The 21,223-nt window shown below is 46.2% G+C and overlaps 1 protein-coding gene and 1 pseudogene across 1 annotated transcript; both read right to left on the bottom strand.

Moving 5' to 3' along the window:
• Positions 1–13,646: 13,646 nt before the first annotated feature.
• On the bottom strand, positions 13,647–14,972 carry LOC148508344 (uncharacterized). The gene has a single exon (XM_088444647.1). It carries the CDS (start codon positions 14,898–14,900, stop codon positions 13,647–13,649), a length of 1,254 nt encoding a protein of 417 aa, XP_088300773.1. The 5' UTR covers positions 14,901–14,972.
• Positions 14,973–15,606: 634 nt separating this feature from the next.
• Positions 15,607–15,681, bottom strand: LOC148508343 (U2 spliceosomal RNA; annotated as a pseudogene).
• Between the last annotated feature and the right edge of the window lie 5,542 nt (positions 15,682–21,223).

Raw genomic sequence — 21,223 nt, 5'->3', positions numbered from 1 at the left:
GTGTTTTGTGGAGTACACCGTGGTACGTGTTTTGCAGGGTTGATCATATATGTTTTAGTAACTGTCTGTATTTATGTAGTGAGGACTTTTAACATCTTTCTATTGTGTGGGAATCGCACGTCGCTAAATAATAGCATTGCCGTATGTACTTATAATGTGTGAGATTTGCTAAAATGGCACTGGGTGGCCATTTGCAAAATGGCGTCTTGCTGCCATTCGCAAAATGGCGTCGTGCAGATTTAATTTTAAACAAATTCTGTCTCAGCCAATTATCTGGCTTCGACACTCTGCATACGTATATCTCTCAGACTAGGAATTTGTTATGCAGTGGAATATATTGGAAAACCTCTAATTGGTGTAGGCTGTGCAGTGTACATGGGCCCCTGGGTCCAAGGGGACCCACACCGCACACCCTGCAAACATTGTATATAAAATACTTGCCAACACCACCTGATTGTTAGGGAGACTCCCTGAAATAGTAACAATCTCCCTGACTTCCTGAAGAGGCTAGCAATCTCCCTGATTGTGCCTTACCCCCATTATGTAGCTGTTTTATACTTTTTTTGGGGGGGGGTCCAAATCAGATATATACATTCAAATGGTATAATCAGTGCCATTAATGTGCATTGGTCAGAAGGCACAATGATCCCTATGGCTACATGCATTTTCATATAAAGTTTCTCATGGACACTTAAATTGAAACACTTGTAAAACACAATACATGACCAAGCCCTGAAAAGTTAGTGTTTTTTCATCAACAAATAGGTCTTACTGACTGCTTTGGGGCTCATTTACATTTGGATGTAAATCAATGTTATGACACACCCCTCAGATGTAGCAGTACAGCCCACTTTACCGCCGCTCTCATAGGTGCTGCTTTCACAATTTACCTGAAATGCTTTTTCAAAAGTAGGCAAGTATGGTACATACTAGCTTTGGGGCCACCACTGATCACTGTGCTATTTTTCACAGATATATGTGTATGCGCAGTAAGCAGCACAGAGCCAGTGTCTACACTGTGCAATCCCTAGTGTAAAGGGGGACCTGAGACTATGGGGGGGAGATGTATCAAAAGTGGGGAGAGAGAGTACTAACCAATCAGCTCCTAACTGTTATTTTACTGCCTGTGTTTGAAAAATAACAGTTAGAAGATGATTGGTTGGTACTTTATGTATCTCCATATTATCTCTCTCTGAGATTTGATACATCTCCCCCTATGTCTATCTAGGCTACTTTATATTATAGATCATTCGTTCAGTGCAGTTTAACTTAAACCACAAACTCATCTATTGTAATGTAAATTGTATGAAATATTTTGTTTCCATGCTATGATAGTAGCTAAGCTGTGTGGTATGGTATTTGTAATTGCTATGAATCTAAATGCAGTCTATTGTTGACTTTTAGAAATCTTTCAGGCTCTGAGAATAGCATTGTCCTCGAATAGGCTTAATGACAAGATGTTTTGTGTACACAGGAAATCATATTTTCTCTTAATCTCCGCTATCTGCAGTTCTGATGACCTCCTACACTTGTGAATGTTGTCAATAACACTTCTGCATAGATGATGGTGTTTACAATGCATCTTTCACTTTCCATTTTAATGACTTTACTTTCAGATTGTATGCAACAGCAGAAGATTCAGCAGGTCACCTTCACTTTCCATTTTTTAATTCATTAGGAACAGTTGACATCACTCAGGTACTTCATAACCAAATACACACTGGGCAATTCGCCTGATACAATGTTTGTGGTCTGAAAAGGACAATGATACCCCATGTTTATCCTATCGGTCTTACATTATTAGGAACATAATTACACATGTCGGTAAATGAAGTCAGAAGTTGACCGCTACTGACCTGTGAAATGCTCCAACCAAAAATAAAATGAAGAGCAAAACCAACAATACCATAACAGATTAAAAGTATGTTGCTATACAGAATACAAAGCAGTGTAAGAAGCATTGGAATGATTAAAACAATTGTAATGCCACTTTCATTAAATAATCCATTGATCCACACTGAATTAAAAATATAATAAACAGGAAATGAATAAAGTAGTCACTTCACGGTAGACCATTAACCAGAACATGATTATTTACAAAAAAGTACACAGTTAAAGCTTATGGGGCTGATTCTGAATGAAACGCAGATGTGTTTTTTTACCTGGCTTTTTGTTTTGGCTGCATTTGTATCCATAACGCAGGGGAATTTTAACAGGGGAGGGGGTCAGTGTGCAGTCTCCTTGTGGATCCCCTCCTCTCTTGCCATCCAACATCACCAATAGCTCCGGCACCATGCCAGCATCTACTGTGCATGCACTGATCTTTGGGAAAATGGCACAAGTGCCATTTTCAGTGATTTCAGTACTATGCATGTGCTGATCTCCAGGAAAATGGTGCAAGTGTCATTTTCCCAGTGATTTCTGTGCGGTAAGTATCGTGAATGGACGTAGGATGACCCAGGGACCTGTTTGAACTACACATCCTGCACCCATTATAGATACACCCTTCCTGCACTGCCCCAATCCATTTGTGAAATCAGACAGATCTCTTTGTACGCTCACATCGGCATAGCTCGCCCTTCTGCCTACATGCTTACAACATGCCCCCGGAACACTTATCCTACATGCGAATACCCAGTTGCCACCCATTCACACCCACTCAGAGACAAGCGGAGATGTGACTGAGGTGTTTACAACTCTGAATTGCCCATAGTTGCTCAAAGTTGCGTATTCCCTGCTTGGATGCATGTACGATTAGTGTGAAAAATGGGCTTGCGTGCAACTCTGAAATAGCCTCTTAATGTCCAAGGAAAAAATGTTCACCTATACAGTACAATAGATAAAAAGAAGAGGCAAAAACATACATTGATATAAAATTGTAATTAAAATGTTCCTTTTGTTGAGTCTTGCTGATAAAGCTCAGGCAGAGGAGTGGGTTTATGTTATTAGTAATAAATATTATTACATGTATAATATGATGCCTGTCAGTGGAAATAGACAGGAATATTTGTTATGGAGGAATCCTGGTAAAGTGTAGATACACTTGTTTTTAATTATTCCTGATTATGTTAAGAGTTGTTGGAATGAGAATTGAGACTTTAATTACTGAATGATTAAATTGGTTAAATTATATTAAACTAGCTGGGATACCCGGCATTTCCGGAGTTGAAAAATGGACCTTGAAGCATATATGCAGCCTTAATTTTATACATAGCAGACCTACATTGGAGATCATGTCATATGAAAATGTGCTTGGAGGAAATTAGTAACTGTCAGTACAGGTGCAGTGTGACAGTTGATCCTCCAACTTGCTGCTCTACTGTTGTAGCTCTGCCTGCCCCCCAATGGTACATATCAGCCTGTACAGCTTTAGGCACTGGAAGACATCCTGAGCGAAGTTGCTTAAATAAAAATGTCAATCAGACTCCATGGCCCTGATGTACTTCAAACATAGCCATAAACCTAATCCTGGTCAAACTACACCAACATGCCAAATTTGATGGAGCTAGGTACAAAACTCTGACTGTACATAAATTACAAATAGACAGTCAGACACACACACTTTCTCGCTTATTATATAGATTTTTTTTTTTAACTTAGAGACCCCCTAGAGTGGTAGATATACCATAAGTCCCTTTGACTACATGTCTTAGCACTTCCTGATAGCAACTGACTACTTGTTCATGCTAGAACTACAAGCACCAATATGTCCATGGCTGCCAGTGCTTATTGTCGAACATCTACTTAGAAAATAGCTATTTAATATATCTTAATATTGATTTCAAGGTTAAAAAAGTATATTTAAAATGAACACATCCCAATATGCCTGTTTTAACTATTTATTAAACTCCAATATCTTCTGGATTTGTTAAATAGGAATCTTAATCTAAAATATAGTCCAAATGAAAATAAAATAAAAAACCATACTAGATAAATGTGACTGCTCTTTATGAATAAAAGTGAATTTCAATTATTGGAAGAGTCACTACCCCATACTTGCCTACTTTTGAAAAAGCATTTCAGGGAGATTGTGAAAGCACCACCTATGAGCGCGGCGGTACAGTGGACATGTACGGCTACATCTGAGAGGCGTGTCATAAAATAAATTTACATCCAAATGTAAATGAGCCCCTAAGCAGTTAGTAAGATCTACATGTTGATGAAAACAGACTGATACTTTTCAGAAAATGCATGTAGCCATAGGGACCATAACCAATGCAGGTAAATTATACTAAAGATCCCATTTGAATGTATATATCTCTGTTTATTTTAACAGCTTCATAATGGGGGTAAGGTGCAATCATGTAGGTAGATTACTAGACCCTTCAGGGAGACCGGGAGATTGCTACTATTTCAGGGAGTTGGCAAGTTTGCACTACCTGCTCAGCCAATCATATTTATTTTCTCACTTTAGTTGATTGGCTGATTGTCTTTTGCATTTTGCATTGTACTACAGTTATTTCAAACTAGTCCCAGTGAACCAGAGTGAAATCCAGTTCCTTTCATAGCTACCAGCAGGGCCGGATTAAGGGGGGGGGGCGACAGGGGCTGTCTGCACCCACCACTACTGTAGTGCAGACCGCAGTGAGCGTGGTCCACACTACAGAGTAACAAGCACATAGCCACCAGCGGCGGCTGTGTGTTTGTAATAGCAGCCGATGAGAGTCAGACTCTCATAGGCTGCTGAGCCAATGGAGGGACCCGGCTGCAGCTCACTCATGAGCTTCGCCTTCCAGCTACCCCCTGCAGAGGATGATGGGAGAGACGTCATGGTACAGAAGAAAAGCCGGCCAGGACTCGGAGCAGACAGCTGCAGTGGTGTCAGGAGCAGGGATTCAGGTAAGTTGTGTTTTTTTTTTTTTTTTTTACTTTGTGTGTGTGTAAGAGGCAATGGGACTGTATAGAGGGTCCGCTACAGGGGTCACTGTATAGGGGGGCCGCTTCATGGGGGCACTGTATGGGGGAGCGCAACTACTGGGGACACTGCTTAGGGGGGGACTACTACTAGGGGCACTGCATAGGGGGGACTATTACTGGGAGCACTGCATGGGGGGACTACTACTGGGGGCACTGTATAGGAGGAATTACTACTGGGGCAACTATATAAGGGGCACTGCATAGGGGGTAGACCACTCCTGGGGGCACTGTATAGGGGGACCACTAGTGGGGGCACTGTATAGGGGGACCACTAGTGGGGGCACTGTATATGGGGGACCACTACTGGAGGCAATATATAAGGGGCACTGTATAGGGGGACCACTACTGGGGGCACTATATAAGGGGCACTGCATAGGAGGGGACTACTACTGGGGGCACTGCACAGGGGGGACCATTACTGGGGGCACAGCATAAGGGGCACTTCTACTGGGGAAATTGCATACAGGGCACAGGGGCGTCTTAAGAGAGGAGGGGGCCTGTGTGCACTCACTGTGTGGGGCCCCCTCCTCTCTCTCTGGTGGCTGGCAGCTGACTGACACGGCTGGCCAGCCACCGAAGCCTTAGTAGACTCCGAGCACTAGAGTGTGCCCGGAGTCTACTACGCATTCGCAGAATGCCGGAAAAGACCGCGGCGGCCATTTTCCCGGTGTTCTGCGCATGCACAGTAGACTCCGGGCACACTCTAGTGTCCGGAGACTACTGCGCATTTGCAGAACACCGAAACAATGGCCGCAGCGGCCATTTTCCGGGGTTCTGCGCAGCGCTGACACCTGACGCAGGACCACGGACAGGTGGTATATAGGCCCCCACAAGTTTGTTGCCCTTGGGCCCCCACATATCTTAATCCAGCCCTGGCTGCCAGGGAACACTCAGGGAGAATCCACCATGTTGTTTCATAGTGAAAATGTTGCGTGTCGTGTTTTTGTTTCTCCTGCTTTCAGACACTGTTAGTTATTAAAGTGTACAGTACCTGTAGCCTCCAGACAGCAGAGGCAGTTATTTATTTATCACAATATGTTCTCATCGATGAACTTATTTCAGGAAAACACCTCTGCTCTTCAGCAAAACCTTATATAAGATTGCAAATATTTTATATTCTGTCCCTTTATAGACGTTGTTTCATATATCTCTGTAAACACAACAAGGTGACTCTGAATGTTTGATTATCTTTATTTTTCCACCACAGTTTCATTTTAATAAACTATAAATAACACTCAGTGCCCTGTAATGATTTTCTGTAAATGGAGCTCCCAGCGAGTTTTTCCTAATGGCTTACATTTGTGCTTGTTGTAGGAATACTGCCCTTGGAGAACCGTGTCAGTCCATGCCGAATACCACTGTGCTGACATCTTAGTTTACATTTTTAATTAGAATTGTCTGTAAATCAATTTGATAATCTGCTGAAATCAACACTCCTTTGTTTCAAAACTTTCATTAACCCAGCAGAAAGTTTAATGATTTGTTTCCTTGCCTACAGAAAATGACATTTCTTATGATTTGCCCAAACAATTAAGCAGAATGTCACTTTGTATTTATAGGTTACTGTAACTGTAATAATCACAGATTAGTAAACATTAAAATAACTTTTTGCAGAATAAATGTTGATGTAAAATGTTAAATACAGAACTGTGTTATTGTTATGTCCTTTTGGATAATATTAACGGTCCAAGAGGTGTATAATCTGAGCCGGGGCCCCCAGGCGTGAGAAAGCACCAGCACAGCCTGTTTGGTAGCTATCACTACTTGTAACGCTTTACCATAGACTCTAACTATATAATATTTTCTATTTTCCTGCCGCATTTCCCCTTTATGACTATTTATGGTGAGTCTATAGAAAATTATCGCATGTCTCCTAAAATTGCCCAAGTGCACATCATCTCATATTAATCCATAACTTATGCCTCTCTGATTCTTCAGCCGCCTTGCCATTACTGAGACACAGCGCTTCCCCTATGACTCTACTTCTGTTTAGGTTTGTTCATTAAGCTTACTAGTGTCCCCTGGCTGAATCTTCTGAATCACCCCTGCCACTCCCTCCAACCCCCAAAACACACAACACCTAACAGCCCCCCCTCTACTTTTCCTCATTTGAAGCAATTCCATTTATCTCTTCTCCCCACTCTGCATCAATGTCATTTATTAGCCCTAGAGACCCAGAGGTAAATGTGCTAAAGATTGATATTAGTACATTTTAAAGTGATCGATCAACATCGATGTTGTGTTTCAGGGGCTAAATCACACATTTCCTAACAATTTTTTGATTTTTTTTATATCGATTTTTGAGAGTTATCAAATGTGCAATTTAGCCCCTGAACACAAAAGTGATGTTGATCGATTTTAGATCGATTTAAAATCGACCTTTAGTTTTGACCTTTAGTAGTTTACTCCCCATTCTCCCAACTGCTTGACAATTTTGTATTCTTACTTCCTTTCCAATGACCTATTATTATTCTATGGGATTTCAACAACCTCATTGACAATCCTACTGGCTATACAACCTTTAAACTCCTCACACTTATTTACTCCCAGTGGACATAATCTCCCAGCAATAATGATGGACACTCCATTATCCTTGTATTCTCCTGTCTCCTTACCTCCTGCACTGCCATGTGCACCCAAGTCTGTGCACTCACAGTGACACCTAATAAAACACATAACCAATGGTTTAGCTGTGCTATATGCATTACTGTTGTCAAGGAAGTAATAATACCCAGATATCAATGTAAACATCATTTATTTCAATAGATATGCAATAAAATATTGATAGCATCACAAAAACACAAACACAGCTCAAATAATACTGTATATACCGAATGTTAAACTATCAGCGAATTGTCATACCAGGACAAGGGGATTTCCATGCTACTTATAAACATCTGGGATGGGGGTGGTGATGCCATAAGTATACACTATATATTCTCCCTTATGTTACACACACATAAATAGAGCTTCCATCACTTTCAATCATCACTCAGCACACTGACTAATAACCTTTCCCTACCAGTGCTGTTAGTAAATAACCCTTTAATGGCTTTTTCACTAGTAATCTCAATTTCTTATTGGCAGTCCATTTCAAATATCTTATTATAACATGATGTGCAGTTCTCCAACAATTCTGCAAAGTGTTCCTACTGCGACAGCAATGTCTGGCCTTGTATTTATAGACATGAACAATCCTTTGCCAATTACATTGATATTGATGTCTATCAGGTAACAATGTTCTTCTTTTTTTGCAGTTTTCAAAAATGTTCAATTTATTTTCTGATTGGGTAGGAGAATTCCATATTTATCTCTCATAATTTGCATTCCAAGATAATAAGTTCAATTTTCCAATTGATTCAAATGCTTTTGAACAATGATGTAATTTGTGTTGTTGCTATTTGCACATCATGTAAATGAAACACTTCTCCAGCTGCTGTTTACTTGCTTACTGTATGCATATGGATCTGTCCCAGGGCTAGATTAAGATGAGATTCTGATATGGGGCCTCCCCCCCCCTCCAATTTGTCTCTGCATAAATCTTTTTTCCAGACAAACTAAATAACTCCCCCCATCCCCTTCCCATGCGCATACACACACACACACCCATTAATACTTATCACACATATTACATATAACACCCTCACTAGAAATACCAATAATTACCCCTAAGACACTTACCTATCTTTTAAAGATGATGGATGACTCCTTATCCTGGCAGTCACTGGCCGCCATCACAGTCTAAAGTAGCAACTGCAACAAATATAACCAGCTGTTGCTGTAACATGGGCAGCAGAATGTAGCATGGGAGACTGTAGGGATGGAGAGCAGGGGAAATCTTAAAGCTAACTGCTTTCTCCTTAGTCATTCATATGCAGTGGGTATCTATAATGGGTGCAGGGTGTGCGGTTCATACGAGTCATGGGTCCAGGGGTGCTCACACCGGGATGCAATGGGGAAACCGGCTGCCTTAATACCGACAGCCGGCTTCCTGGCTGCTTTATCCCGGCGTGTTATCAATCACCGGTGTCTATATCTAGGCACCTATCATTTACCCTACGCTGGGAGACCGGCGCCCGGCATCCCGATCGAAGGGATGCTGGGCGCCGCGAGCGAACAGCCTCGGGGGGGAGGGTTAGGTTTAGGGCACCCAGGGTGAACTTAGGGTTAGGCACCCCCCCGAGAGTGTTAAGGTTAGGCTAGGGGAAGGGGGGGTTAGGGTTAGGCATCCCCCGGGGGACTTAGGTTTAGGCAGCGGGGAAGGGGGGGGTTAGGGTTAGGCACTAAGAGGGGGAATTAGGGTTAGGCACTTGGGGGGAAGGTTAGTGTTAGGCACCCCTAAGGAGGGTTAGGGTTAGGGGGTTAGGTTAGGTTAGTTTATACTTACCTTAGGGACGATTGGGATTTCCAGCGCTGTCGTGCTTCCGCTGCCGGGCTCTGCTGATCCGTTGGGCTGCCGCTGCCGGGAATCGAACTGCCGGCCATGCGGCAGCTGGGATTCCATACCGATTCCCCCACACCACACACCCTGTTCTTGAAAAGGGTCCTCTCCAAAGTCCCACGTTGGCAGCAGCAGTGCTGAACTATCATTGGGGAAATGGTGAGTGGCCATTTTCCTTGCATTTTTGTACATGAGTAGTAGAAACTGCAATACAGTCTAATATAACGTGCTGCTGGCTAGAGAGGAGGGGGCCTGGACTGAGACTGCACACAGGTACCCTTCTCTCCTAATATGCTTCTGGTCATAAGGGTCTGGTTGTTGCTGCATCTCAGTGATGTGCGGTGAGGTCAATGGCTGGGGAGGCACACATGGGGTGGGTCCGAGTGCCGAGAGCCTGTCTCACCCCCTACTCACTGTAACTCTACCCTCTTTTTGATTGAAAAAAGCATTCTTTATTAACATAAAGATGGCAAAAAACATACATAAATCACACATACAAGTGTACTGTGTCGCAGCACAGCCTAAACCCAATACACTATCAAACATAATCAAACATACAATATAATGCATTGCAAAACATATAGCACAAGGCATCCTATACTATACATAATACTTTGCATTATTCATTCACTACTTAAACAAAAACAACAATCAACAAGGTCTATGGGTGTGGAGGGTAGAGGGGAAGGGAGGGGGGAATCACAGAACTGAAGTTTTTATTGAAAGACAGACACATATATGGGAAGGGTAAATAAATAGAAAGACATATCAACAAAACATCAGTCTCTGTGAAAAATGGGGGAAGGGGCCACTGTCCCAGTCCTTGTTGGACAATCAAGCATGGGGGGAGGGGGCAGAAGAAGGGGGGTTTAGTCCTCTTCTTCCTCAGGGCTGTCCATGATGGAATAGTCTCTTAGCAGGCTGTGGATCAGCCTGCGACAGTCCTGGATAGACATCCTCTCCCTCCGCAGAATGAGGCGATTCCTGGCAAGCCACAAAGCGTCCTTAACACAGTTCATAAGGCGCCAGGCCTCCTGGATTGCCCCATAGGTGTGGGTGCCAGGAAACAGTCCGTAAAGTACCGAGTGGTACGAAAGGTTGCTCCTTGGCACACAGTCTTTGAGTTCATTTTCCAGGGCATCTAACAACAACTGTGCATAAGTACAGTCCCAAAACAAGTGCATAGCTGTTTCCTCGTGAGAGATGCACCAGGGGCAATGTCTGTACCTGCACAGGTTACGGGAGTGCATGAATGTCCTTAGGGGCAGACCCCCTTGGATTGCCATCCATGACATGTCCTTGTGTCTATTTGTGAGCCTTTTGGAGGCCACATTGTCCCATACCTGCTTGGCAGTTGCTGAAGGGAGCCCTGGAATAGGCTCCATGACGTCTTTTGCTCTGATGAGCTTGTGGATAGTCTTTGGTTTCCACAAGTCAGGTTTAACTCCCTCCAGTTGGTGCTCCCTCACAAACTTGGACACGTCCAGGTAGAACCAGGGGGTGTTCCAGTTGTAAGGGATGGAGCTGTCCCACTTAGCCCAGCCTAGGGCCCTCCAAAGGGGTAGGAGGAAAAAGCGAGACATGGAGTTTCCTGCAGAGTCATTATCAGTCTCACACAAAGTCCTGCGGATACAGTTGCAAACAAAGAAGGCTCGCAGCATGGTGGGGATATCTGGTATTCCCTTTCCACCTTTGAGGGGCTCCTTGTACATAACTGTCCGCTTTACTCTGTCCATCTTGGAGCCCCAGATGAAGTGAAACACTGCCCTTGTGATGGCCCTGCAGACCGTGACCAGAGGTGGCCAGGCCTGCGCTGTGTACTGCAGAACGGGAAGGATCTCGTTGCGCAGTACAAGTGCTTTTCCTTCGATGGTAAGGTCTCTGAGGCTCCACAGTCCAATTTTTTGCCTTACAGTGGCAAGTCTTTCGTCCCAGCACTTCAGGGCCGCACCCTCACCACCAAGCCAGACTCCCAGAATTTTGATGAAGTCCGGCTTGACAGCAAAGGGGAATGGAGCGGAGGATGACAGGTGCCACTGCCCGAACAGCATAGCCTCTGACTTCCCGCAGTTGACTTTTGCCCCTGAAGCTCGGCCGAAGCTCTCGCAGGTCTGGACGAGTGCTGTCACCGAACTCTGGTCAGCGCAGAAGACAGTGACGTCGTCCATGTACAGCGAACACTTGGCCTCTCTACGGTCTGGACCCGGTGCGATGACCCCTCTGATCTCTGGTTTCCGTCTGATGCATACAGCCAGGAGCTCTATAACACAAACAAAAAGAAGAGGTGAAAGAGGGCAGCCTTGTCTGACCCCAGATAGAATAGGAAAGGGGTCAGTCTTCCAGCCGTTCACCAACACCGAGCTGTGAATATCAAGGTACATCAGGTTAACATACGTGCAAAACATTTCACCAAGCCCAAACCTCTGCAGGACCCTACCCATCAACTCATGTGAGACACGGTCAAAGGCCTTCTCCTGGTCAAGGCTGACCAGAGCCGCATGCACGTTCCGGTCCTTGATGTAATGGACCGTGTCTCTGAGGAGGGCAAGGCTATCTGCAATCCTGCGGCCAGGAATGCCGCAGGTCTGGTCCGGGTGAATGATCTGTCCGATGACAGCCTTCAGCCTGTTGGCAAGTACCTTGGCCAGGATCTTGTAGTCCACGTTCAGGAGAGAGATGGGCCTCCAATTTTTCAGCTCACATCTCTCCCCCTTACGCTTATACAAGATCGTGATCAGTCCTTCCCTCAGTGAAGGAGGCATTTTGCCCTCCACCACCATCTCCTTGTACAGCTCGAGCAGGTCCGGGCCAATGAGGTCCCACAGCGCTACATAGAGCTCTGCTGGGAGACCATCACTGCCCGGGGTCCTGCCCTGCCTAAAGGATTTAGCGGCAGAGTGCAACTCCTCCAACACCAAGGGAGCATCCATGGCTGCTTTACCTGCAGGATCAATAGTGTTAGTGATACCTGACAGGAACTCATCAGCCACAGTACTGTCCGTCGTCTTTGGGGAGTAGAGGTCGCCATAGTAGTCCGTGATGACCTTCATGACGCCCTCCTTCCCCTGCCTGGGAATACCGGTCTCATCTCGCAGCTCAGTCAGGGGCGTGTGGCCAGAGTGGAGTTTCCTGAAAAAGAAAGAGTTACATTTCTCACCCTTCTCCAGGTTCTCCACCTTGGAACGGAAGACGATGCGTCTGGATTCCTCCTCGAAGTGCCCTTTCAGGCTCTTTTTGGTCTCCTCCAGATCATCTCTCACGTCCCAGCCGCACCGTTGGAGGTCCTGCAGGGACTGCAGTTGTCTCTGCAGTCCCTTGAAGTTCCTCTTTCGGTCGCACGCCTGTTGTCTTCCTTTGACCTGAAAGAAACTGCGAATGTTAGCCTTAACATATTCCCACCAATCACTCATGCATTCAAAATAGCATTTATCATTCTTCCATGTGATGTAGGCATCCTTCAGCTCGGCCAGCACCTCCTCCCTTTCCAGCAGAGCACAGTTCAACTTCCAGGAGCCTGGGCCAGGAGGAAAACCATTGCCCAGGTCTCCTTGGAAGAGAATGGCTCTGTGGTCAGAGAAGAAGCAGGGAACCATAGCATGCCTGTTCTGCTTCACTGCTCTAGAGGTAAACACAAAGTCAATGCGGGAATGCACCGAGCCATCGGGGCGGCTCCACGTGTAATTCACGGAGCCAGCCCCCATGGAGCCCACAGCATCCCGCAGAGAAGCTTCGGTTACCATTTCTATGAGCAGTTTAGATGTCAAATCAAGCTTAGCAGTGTTGCAGGTGCTGCGTCCATCCTCTTCCATGGGGCAGTTGAAATCTCCGGCCATCACTACTGCCCTAGTGGTTGCGAGCTGCAGCCGCAGGGTCTGGAAAAGCTCCAAACGCTCATTCTTACCAGGGGGTGCATACACACAGATTAGCCTAATAGGCTCACCTGCCCAGGAGCCGTCTACGATAAGCAATCTGCCGCAGACGAGCTCCTGAACAGAATCTAGTGTGAAGAGGCTCCCCCTAATAAGAATGGCGACCCCTGCAGACTTACACTCACCCCCACCAGACCAATAGGACGGACCGTGAGACCACTGCCGGCCCAGATGTCTATAAGACCTGGAAAAAGGAATAGAGCATTCCTGCAACATGTAAACATCACATTTCTGAGTATCTAAAAATGCAAACACAGACTGTCTTCTAAACTTATCCTTAATACTCCTCACATTAATGGTAAAAAGGGAAAAAGACACCATTAGTTGGGAGAAAAAAGGTTAGAACACGGAAAATACATTTAGCTACCACTCTTGTCGGGCGGTGCTTCCTCTTGAACGGTTGCTGGGTCGCCCTGTTGGGGCGGCTGCATACAGCTCTGGATCAGCTGTTCGATTAAGTTGTCAGCATTCAGGTCAGGTACTACCTCCTCCACGAGGCTTTCCACCATCGCCTCCATCTCGTCCTCTAGTGGAAGAGGGTTCTCGACCTGTTCTACCGCCAACTTCTTGGAAGGGTCGGGGTCAGCAGCTGGGCTGTCAAACTCCTTTCGCTTCCTGCTCGACTGTTGAGTGCCTGCAGAGGGTACAAGAGGGGGAAACTCTTCCTCGGAGAGGAGAGAGACAGGGGGGGTGGAAGGGACAGTGGGATGGAGAAGGGAGCGGGAGGGAGAGGGGGGAGGGGTTGTGCCAGCAGTGGGGGTGGGAGTTGCTGTCACAGTGGGAGGAGGGCGTGGGGTAGGATGGGTGGGAAGGGGTGGGGTAGGAAGGGTAGGACGGGTGCGGGGGGGTGGGGTGGGGGTGGAAGGTTTCTTACCCTCCTGGCACCTCTGCTGGCCTTGTCCAGTCACTGCTGCCACATAGGATTTTGCCCTATTGGGGCAGTCTCTGTAGACATGGTTCACCTCCCCACAGAGGTTGCATGTCTTCTGGGTGGGGCAATCCTTGGTGTCGTGTCCCGCCACCTTGCACTTCTTGCAGGCTGCCACCTTGCAGTCTCTCCCAATGTGGTCCTTCCCACCGCAGGTCTTGCAGATCCGCGGCTGGTCCGGATAACTGAGAAATCCTGCAGATGCGCCCAGGGAGAAGAACTGTGGCAGGTGCACAACTCCATCGGGGCTCCAGTTATCTTTTAGGAGCTTGACGATGACAGCCCACTTGCCTGTCCAGAAGCCATTCCTGTCCAGGATCTTGGAGGGCTCCTTGATCACCGTGCAGAAACGGCCCAGGAAAGTGGCGATGTCCTTGCCAGGCGTGTGTGGGTTCCGCATTGAAACCGTCACCCGCCTCTCCTCTCTTTGAATAGGGCAATTGCCCACAAAGCGAGAGAAAGGGGATTCAGGCCTCGCCGCTTTCACCGCTTCCCAGTACCTCTTGCAGATTGCAATGGAGGCAAAGGTCACGTAAAAGATGCCCTTGATGTAGTTCTGTATGCTGAGGGTTTCAGCAGTCGAGAACCCCTGTTCAAGGATCATCTTCTTGCCGAAGGTCTCCGTCGTCATGTCCGGCATCTTTCCTTCCACCTCCTTCAGCTTCATCACGACGGTCTGCCTCATCCAGGGCTCCAAGGCTGGGGTACCCTTGGGCTGGGTCTGGCTGGGCTTCTCGGGGGCTGTTGCTGGAGGGGCGGTGGAGGTGGATGGGACCTGGTCGGGCAGAGCTTCGGCCGGCTTCGGTCCCTTCTTTGCCGCCTTCTTCCTGGCAGAGGTGGCTGGAGCGGAGGCTGAGGCTGGCACCGGGGTGGGGGCAGCTGAGGCCATCTCTCCTGCTTCTTGCCCGGGGTCGAAGTTGGGCTGGAGAAGGGTCTGCGGCGGTCGGAGGTCGGAAGTCGCTTTCGCAGAGGGCAGAGCAAACAAGTCTAACCCAATGCCAGTCGAAGTCCTTCCTCGTCGCGGTCGCAGGGTCTGGTCGCCGCTGGTCGGAGGTCGGGAGACGGCTTCGCAGAGGGCAGAGCAAACAAGTCTAGCCCAATGCTGGTCGAAGTCCTTCCTCGTCGCAGGGTCTGGTCGTCGCTGGTCGGAGGTCGGTTTCACAGAGGGCAGAGCAAACAAGTCTGACCCTCTGCTACTTGTAGTCCTTCCTCGTCGCAGTCGGCAGTCTGGGGGACGCTGGTCGGAGCTTGGCAGTCGCTTCTTCAGAGGGCAGAGCAGCAAGTCTAACCCTCGGCAAGTCGAATCCTTCTTCCTCTCAGCAGTCCTCTTTCAGCTTCCTCGGCCGGTGCAGGTCCAGAAAAAAAATGCGGCAGCAAGTCCTCTGGAGCCCGAGTGTAGTCACAGTCCAGTCAGTCAGCACTGATAAGAACAGATACTACACTTGATCTTAGCCAAAAGGCCGAGACTCTACCCTCACTACACTAAGCTTCAGTGTCTATTGATTCTCCTACCTGCATCACAAACTGAGTCTCTTCTCTTCCTCCCCCTGCTGCTGCTGCTGACTGAGCTTCGGTAGGTCTCCGAGCAGTGCACTTCCTGGTCACATGACACATCCAAAGTGTCCATCAGCCCCCTACACAGTGAAGCATGCCTCTTTTGACTCTCTTTTTGTGCAGTATTACTGGTCATGGTGTGGCCTGCCCCCAGTTCTGCAAGCAGTGTTTGAGAGTTGAGGCTGAGCTCTTGTTGCCTCACCTCTCGTCTCTCCCTGCAATTCTAGGAAACTCTGCAAATTTGTCCAGTTTATTAAAAATATGTTTTTAAGTTATAAATATCTTCTTTGCGTTATTCTAATCATTTTTATATCAAAATTCTTGAGCATACCAGGGAGTATGATGGGGGAGAGTATGACAGAGGAGGCTCTGCCTCCCCTGAGTGCACGTCCCTGCTGCATCTATAATTATATACCCCTAAAGCATCTTGGGAGTGAGGCAACACAGTCTATGAACACAGTAAGTGGTCAATTCAAGGCAGGACGTGATGTGCCATCGACTTCCATAGCTGGCCGATATGATGACAGATGGGCATTGCGGCGATGACTGGAAGCACAGTACAAGTGACTGAATTGGCCCCCAATGAGTATTAACCATAATACCATAAAAACAGAACAGTCTGGAAGACAGACTGTTCTGTTTTTACCCACCGCTTGATAAATAATTAAAACCCCTTAGAGTAGAATTAGTAGTTCTACTATTAAATTAATTTATCATTGATCATCAAACTGTGCTAGCAGGACATAGCATCAGCTTTATCAGAGTATCCCCATGTGCATCCCTTATAAAGGTTAGAGGGCTGCCCAATGAGGGCCCCATAGTGTATCAAGTTGACTATCACTGCCTGAGTGGATGGTCCTACAGTAAACCAGACACATATTGGACCTTATTCAGAGTCGGTCGCAAGCACCGATGCGCTCATAACCGACTCAATGGTTAGTCCTGCGCACGCGCAGCGGCCGCACTGCACGTGCACAAGCCCCGGAGCGACAGAGAAACTCTGTCGCTCCCGAGCTCGCTACCAAAGGGGCGGCTGTCGATGTTGATCAACAGCTCGCCCCATTTGGTAGGCGGGCCGGGGGGGTGGTTTCCAAATCGGAGGCGTTCCTTAACGAACGCCTACCGTTTTGTGGGCGGCCGCACTGACATCATCAGTGATGTCAGTGGGGAGCTTCCTGCTCCATCAGAGCAGAAAGCTCCCTGGGGCTTACGAGTGCCCAGACCCAACCTTAGGGTCTGGTCGTAAGCCCCGATGGTCGCGATGGTGATCACCATCGCAACCATCAACCTGGTCGGTCGTTAAGCTGTGTGTGGTAACCCACAGCTTAACTAACGACCAGGAGGCCGCACTTCAAAAATGAAGCAGCCGCCCTTATTCAGAGAGAGTGATCGCTTCTTGCGACCACCTCTGAATGAGGGCCATAGTGTTGTAGTGTTTTCTCTTAGCTTCAATCTGACACATACTACTATTCTCTATCCATAAAACTGGTGCATAAGCCGTTACATAGATGGATACTCCCAACTATTCAAACTGTGGAAAAAAAATATATTTTCTCTTCTGGAGCATTTGATGTCTTTGTACTTGGTGCAAAATGTGTCCAACTTTACATCGGCTCCTCAGTATTTTATGGTACAGGGCCTGATTATCAAAGAGATGTCATTTTTTTATTATTTCATGAAAAACAAATTAGAAAGTTTTAAATCACACTAACACTTTTCACAACATGTCTACATATGGGCAGCTTTCAACAGGAGATAAATGTCTCTGACAGGTGGAGACTAGGGATTAGGGACACACTTGTTAGTGTGATCAGTGGTCAAATAGAGGATTGTATTTGTATACACTGTACTCACAAGAAGCCTCAGTCAACCGGTAGAGCAGTCACAGATTAATCACTCCCATGAGGCTACTGCTGATCTCCATGACTGCGAGAGGCTCCTCCAATCAGAGCTCAGCGCATGCAACACTGATCCCTCTGCAGAGTCCCATGGGATGTGCCCAATATTGCAGACTGGAGTGTGCCCAGATCCTCTGCATATACAATACTGTGCAAAAGTTTTAGGCAGGTGTGGAAAAGTAAGAATGCTTCCAAAAATAGAAGTGTTAATAGTTTATTTTTATAAATGAATGAAATGCAAAGTGTATGAACAGAGGAGAAATCTAAATCAAATCAATATTTGGTGTGACCACCCTTTGCCTTCAAAACAGCATCAATTCATCTAGGTACACTTGCACAAAGTCAGGGATTTTTTAGGATTATAGTCAGGTGTATGATTAACCAATCATGCCAAACAGGTGATAATGATCATCATTTTCATATGTAGGTTGAAACACAGTCATTATCTGAAACAGAAACAGCTGTGTAGGAGGCATAAAACTGGGTGAGGAACAGCCAAACTCTGCTACAAAGGTGAGGTTGTAGAAGATCGTGGCAAGACTGCATCAACAAGGTCTCTCCCAGGCAAAGATTTCAAAGCAGACTGGGATTGCAAGATGAGCTGTTCAAGCTCTTTTGAAGAAGCACAAAGAAACGGGCAACATTGAGGACCGTAGATGCAGTGGTCGGCTAAGGAGACTAGTGCATCAGATGAAAGACACATCATGCTTACTTCCCTTCGAAATTGGAAGATGTCCAGCAGTGCCATCAGCTTAGAACTGGCAGAAACCAGTGGGACCCAGGTACACCCATCTACTGTTTGGAGAAGTCTGACCAGAAATGGTCTTTATGGAAGAATTGCGGCCAAAAAGCCATACCTTCGATGTGGAAACAAGGTCAAGCGACTCAACTATGCACAAAAACATAGGAACTGGGGTGCAGAAAAATGGCAGCAGGTGCTGTGGACTGATGAGTCAAAATTGTTAATATTTGGCTGTAACAGAAGGCAGTTTGTTCACCGAAGGGCTGGAGAGCGGTACAATAATGAGTATCTGCAGGCAACAGTGAAGCATGGTGGAGATTCCTTGCAAGTTTGGGGCTGCATTTCAGCAAAAGGAGTTGGGGATTTGGTCAGGATTAATGGTATCCTCAATGCTGAGAAATACAGGCTTATCCATTATACAATACCATCAGGGAGGCATCTGATTGGCTCCAAATTTATTCTGCAGCAGCACAACGACCACAAACATACAGCCAATGTCATTAAGAACTATCTTCAGCATAAAGAAGAATAAGGAGTCCTGAAAGTGATGATCCCTGATCTCAACATCATTGAGTCTGTCTGGGATTACATGAAGAGACAGAAGGATTTGAGCAATACTAAGGGACTGATTCAGAGCTGAATGCTCTGACCAGAGTGCTCGCTCTGAATCAGGGCCCTCCTCCATGAAAATGGAGCGGCCTAACCCTAAGCCTCCCTTACTGCTCCCTAAACCTAACCTCTGCCTGGTGGTGCCTAACCCTTCCCCCTAGGAGTGCCTAACCCTAACCTCCCCCCCAAGAAAAACCTAGCGCTAACCACGCTAACTGCCCTAAACCACACCCTCCCACCCTTCCCCCGCAGCTAACAGGACGGGCTCCCTGGACTTATCTTGTTCGGGCATGCTTCGTCCTGGATTCCGGCGTTGGGATTATGATAGGCGTCGGTATTTCGATGCCTATCATAAATCCTTTGTTGGCATTCTGCAGTCGGGATTGTGTCACATAACTACATCCCATTTGAAACAACCTCCCTGCCAAGTTCCTTCAACAACTGTGTGCAAGTGTACCTAGAAGAATTTATGCTGTTTTGAAGTCAAAGGGTGGGAACTCCACATATTGATTTGATTTAAATTTCCCTTCTGTTCTTTCACTTTGCATTTTGTTAATTGATAAAAATAAACTATTAACACTTCTATTTTTGAAAGCATTTTCTTTAAATTTCTTACTTTGCAGCATTTTTTCAGCTCCTGCCTAAAATTTTTGCACAGTACTGTAGCTGTCAAGCCCACACGCTTGAGGCTCGGGCAGCTTTGTCATTGTATGCTGCAGCACTTGAACCCCCTTCCCTCCGTTATGTGCTTGCTGCCCAACCAAATGTCTTACTGGTAACTTTGGAAAAAAGTATTGCAACACAAGAAAGTGGCGGCTGGCAGGCAAGCTCCCTATGACTCACCAGGTGAGTATTAAACATGGGTGCAGTGTATGTCTGGGCACCGCACACCCTGCACCTATTATAAATATGCCACTGCTGCTGCTCCTCCTAACTGACAGCAGCAGCCTCTACAGGACCTGTCTGAAGGCAGCTAATGCTCACTGCTTGCCTGATGGCTGCGTGGCTGCAACAGATGTATAGTTTATGGTAGACAATGCTAAGGAATCAGATAGGTAGGGTTCAAGCCACGAGTGGCATGTCACGAGTGGTATGGTCATGTGTCATAGAAATCACCCGCTGATTGGCTAAGAGCGGTCTGACTCTTGCACGCATGTGCAATTGCAAATAATCGCTCGAAGTGTGTAAACATGCTGCTGAATCAGCCCAGAGTTAAGCTGGCCACACATCTAAAGATTATCTGTCCAACCAGCCAACTAGTTGGTTGGTTGGAATGAAAATCTGGTAAGGTATGGGAGTAACTGACGATCAGGAATTTGCTTCTAAATGCCTGAAAACAGATGAAAATGGCGTCAGACAAGTTTGTTAAATGTTTGGTCTAAACAATTTGTTCAAACAACAGTTTTTGTCCATTTTCCGGCATTTGGGAGCAAATTGCTGATTGTCATTTGCTGTCATACCTTACCAGATTTTCATTCCAACCAATCAACTAGTTGGCTGGTTGGATGTAAGTTGGTCTAGTGTGTGGCCAGCTTAAGAAAGAGCAAGTACAGTAACTTTGCATCTTGGTAAAACCATGTTGCACTACAGGTGGGGTAGATTTAAAATGTGCAGAGAGATTTAGGGGTCTATTTACTAAGCAGTGTTATGAGGCAGAGTGAAAAGTGATAAGGTACCAGCCAATCCTCTCCCAACTATCATTTTTCAAACACAGCCTGCGAGATGACAGTTGGGAGCTGATTGGCTGGCACCTTATCACTTTTCACTCTGTCTCCTAACACTGCTTAGTAAATAGACCCCTTAGATTTGGGAGGGGTTTGTGTCCAAACTGTAATCTATTTAAAAATAAAGCTGTCCAGCATTTGTGGACTACATGCAAAAGCTGCCAGTATTTACCCTGCATGCAAAAACAATTTGTATGTATTTACATCAGTTGCATTGCAACATGGTTTGTCCAGGTGCACAGTTACCTGCTCTCTTATACTATTCGCAAATCTGAATCAGGCCCACAGTCTCTATTAGAACTTCCATATATGCAAAGGCAAGCAGAAGGCTTTTTAAAAGCTGACTATACTGTAGTTGATCTAAATCCAGTAGGAACGGTTCTAGACCAATTAAATAAAAGAGCAAAAAGTCCCTTTGGTGCAACCCTTAAAAAAAATGTGCACTGAATATTTTTATTCAGTACACATTTTTTTTAAGGGT

This window comes from Taudactylus pleione, unplaced genomic scaffold (assembly GCF_031769625.1).
Source record: "Taudactylus pleione unplaced genomic scaffold, aTauple2 ptg000370l, whole genome shotgun sequence".
Taxonomy (NCBI): domain Eukaryota; kingdom Metazoa; phylum Chordata; class Amphibia; order Anura; family Myobatrachidae; genus Taudactylus; species Taudactylus pleione.
This window is presented reverse-complemented; position numbering and strand designations above follow the sequence as displayed.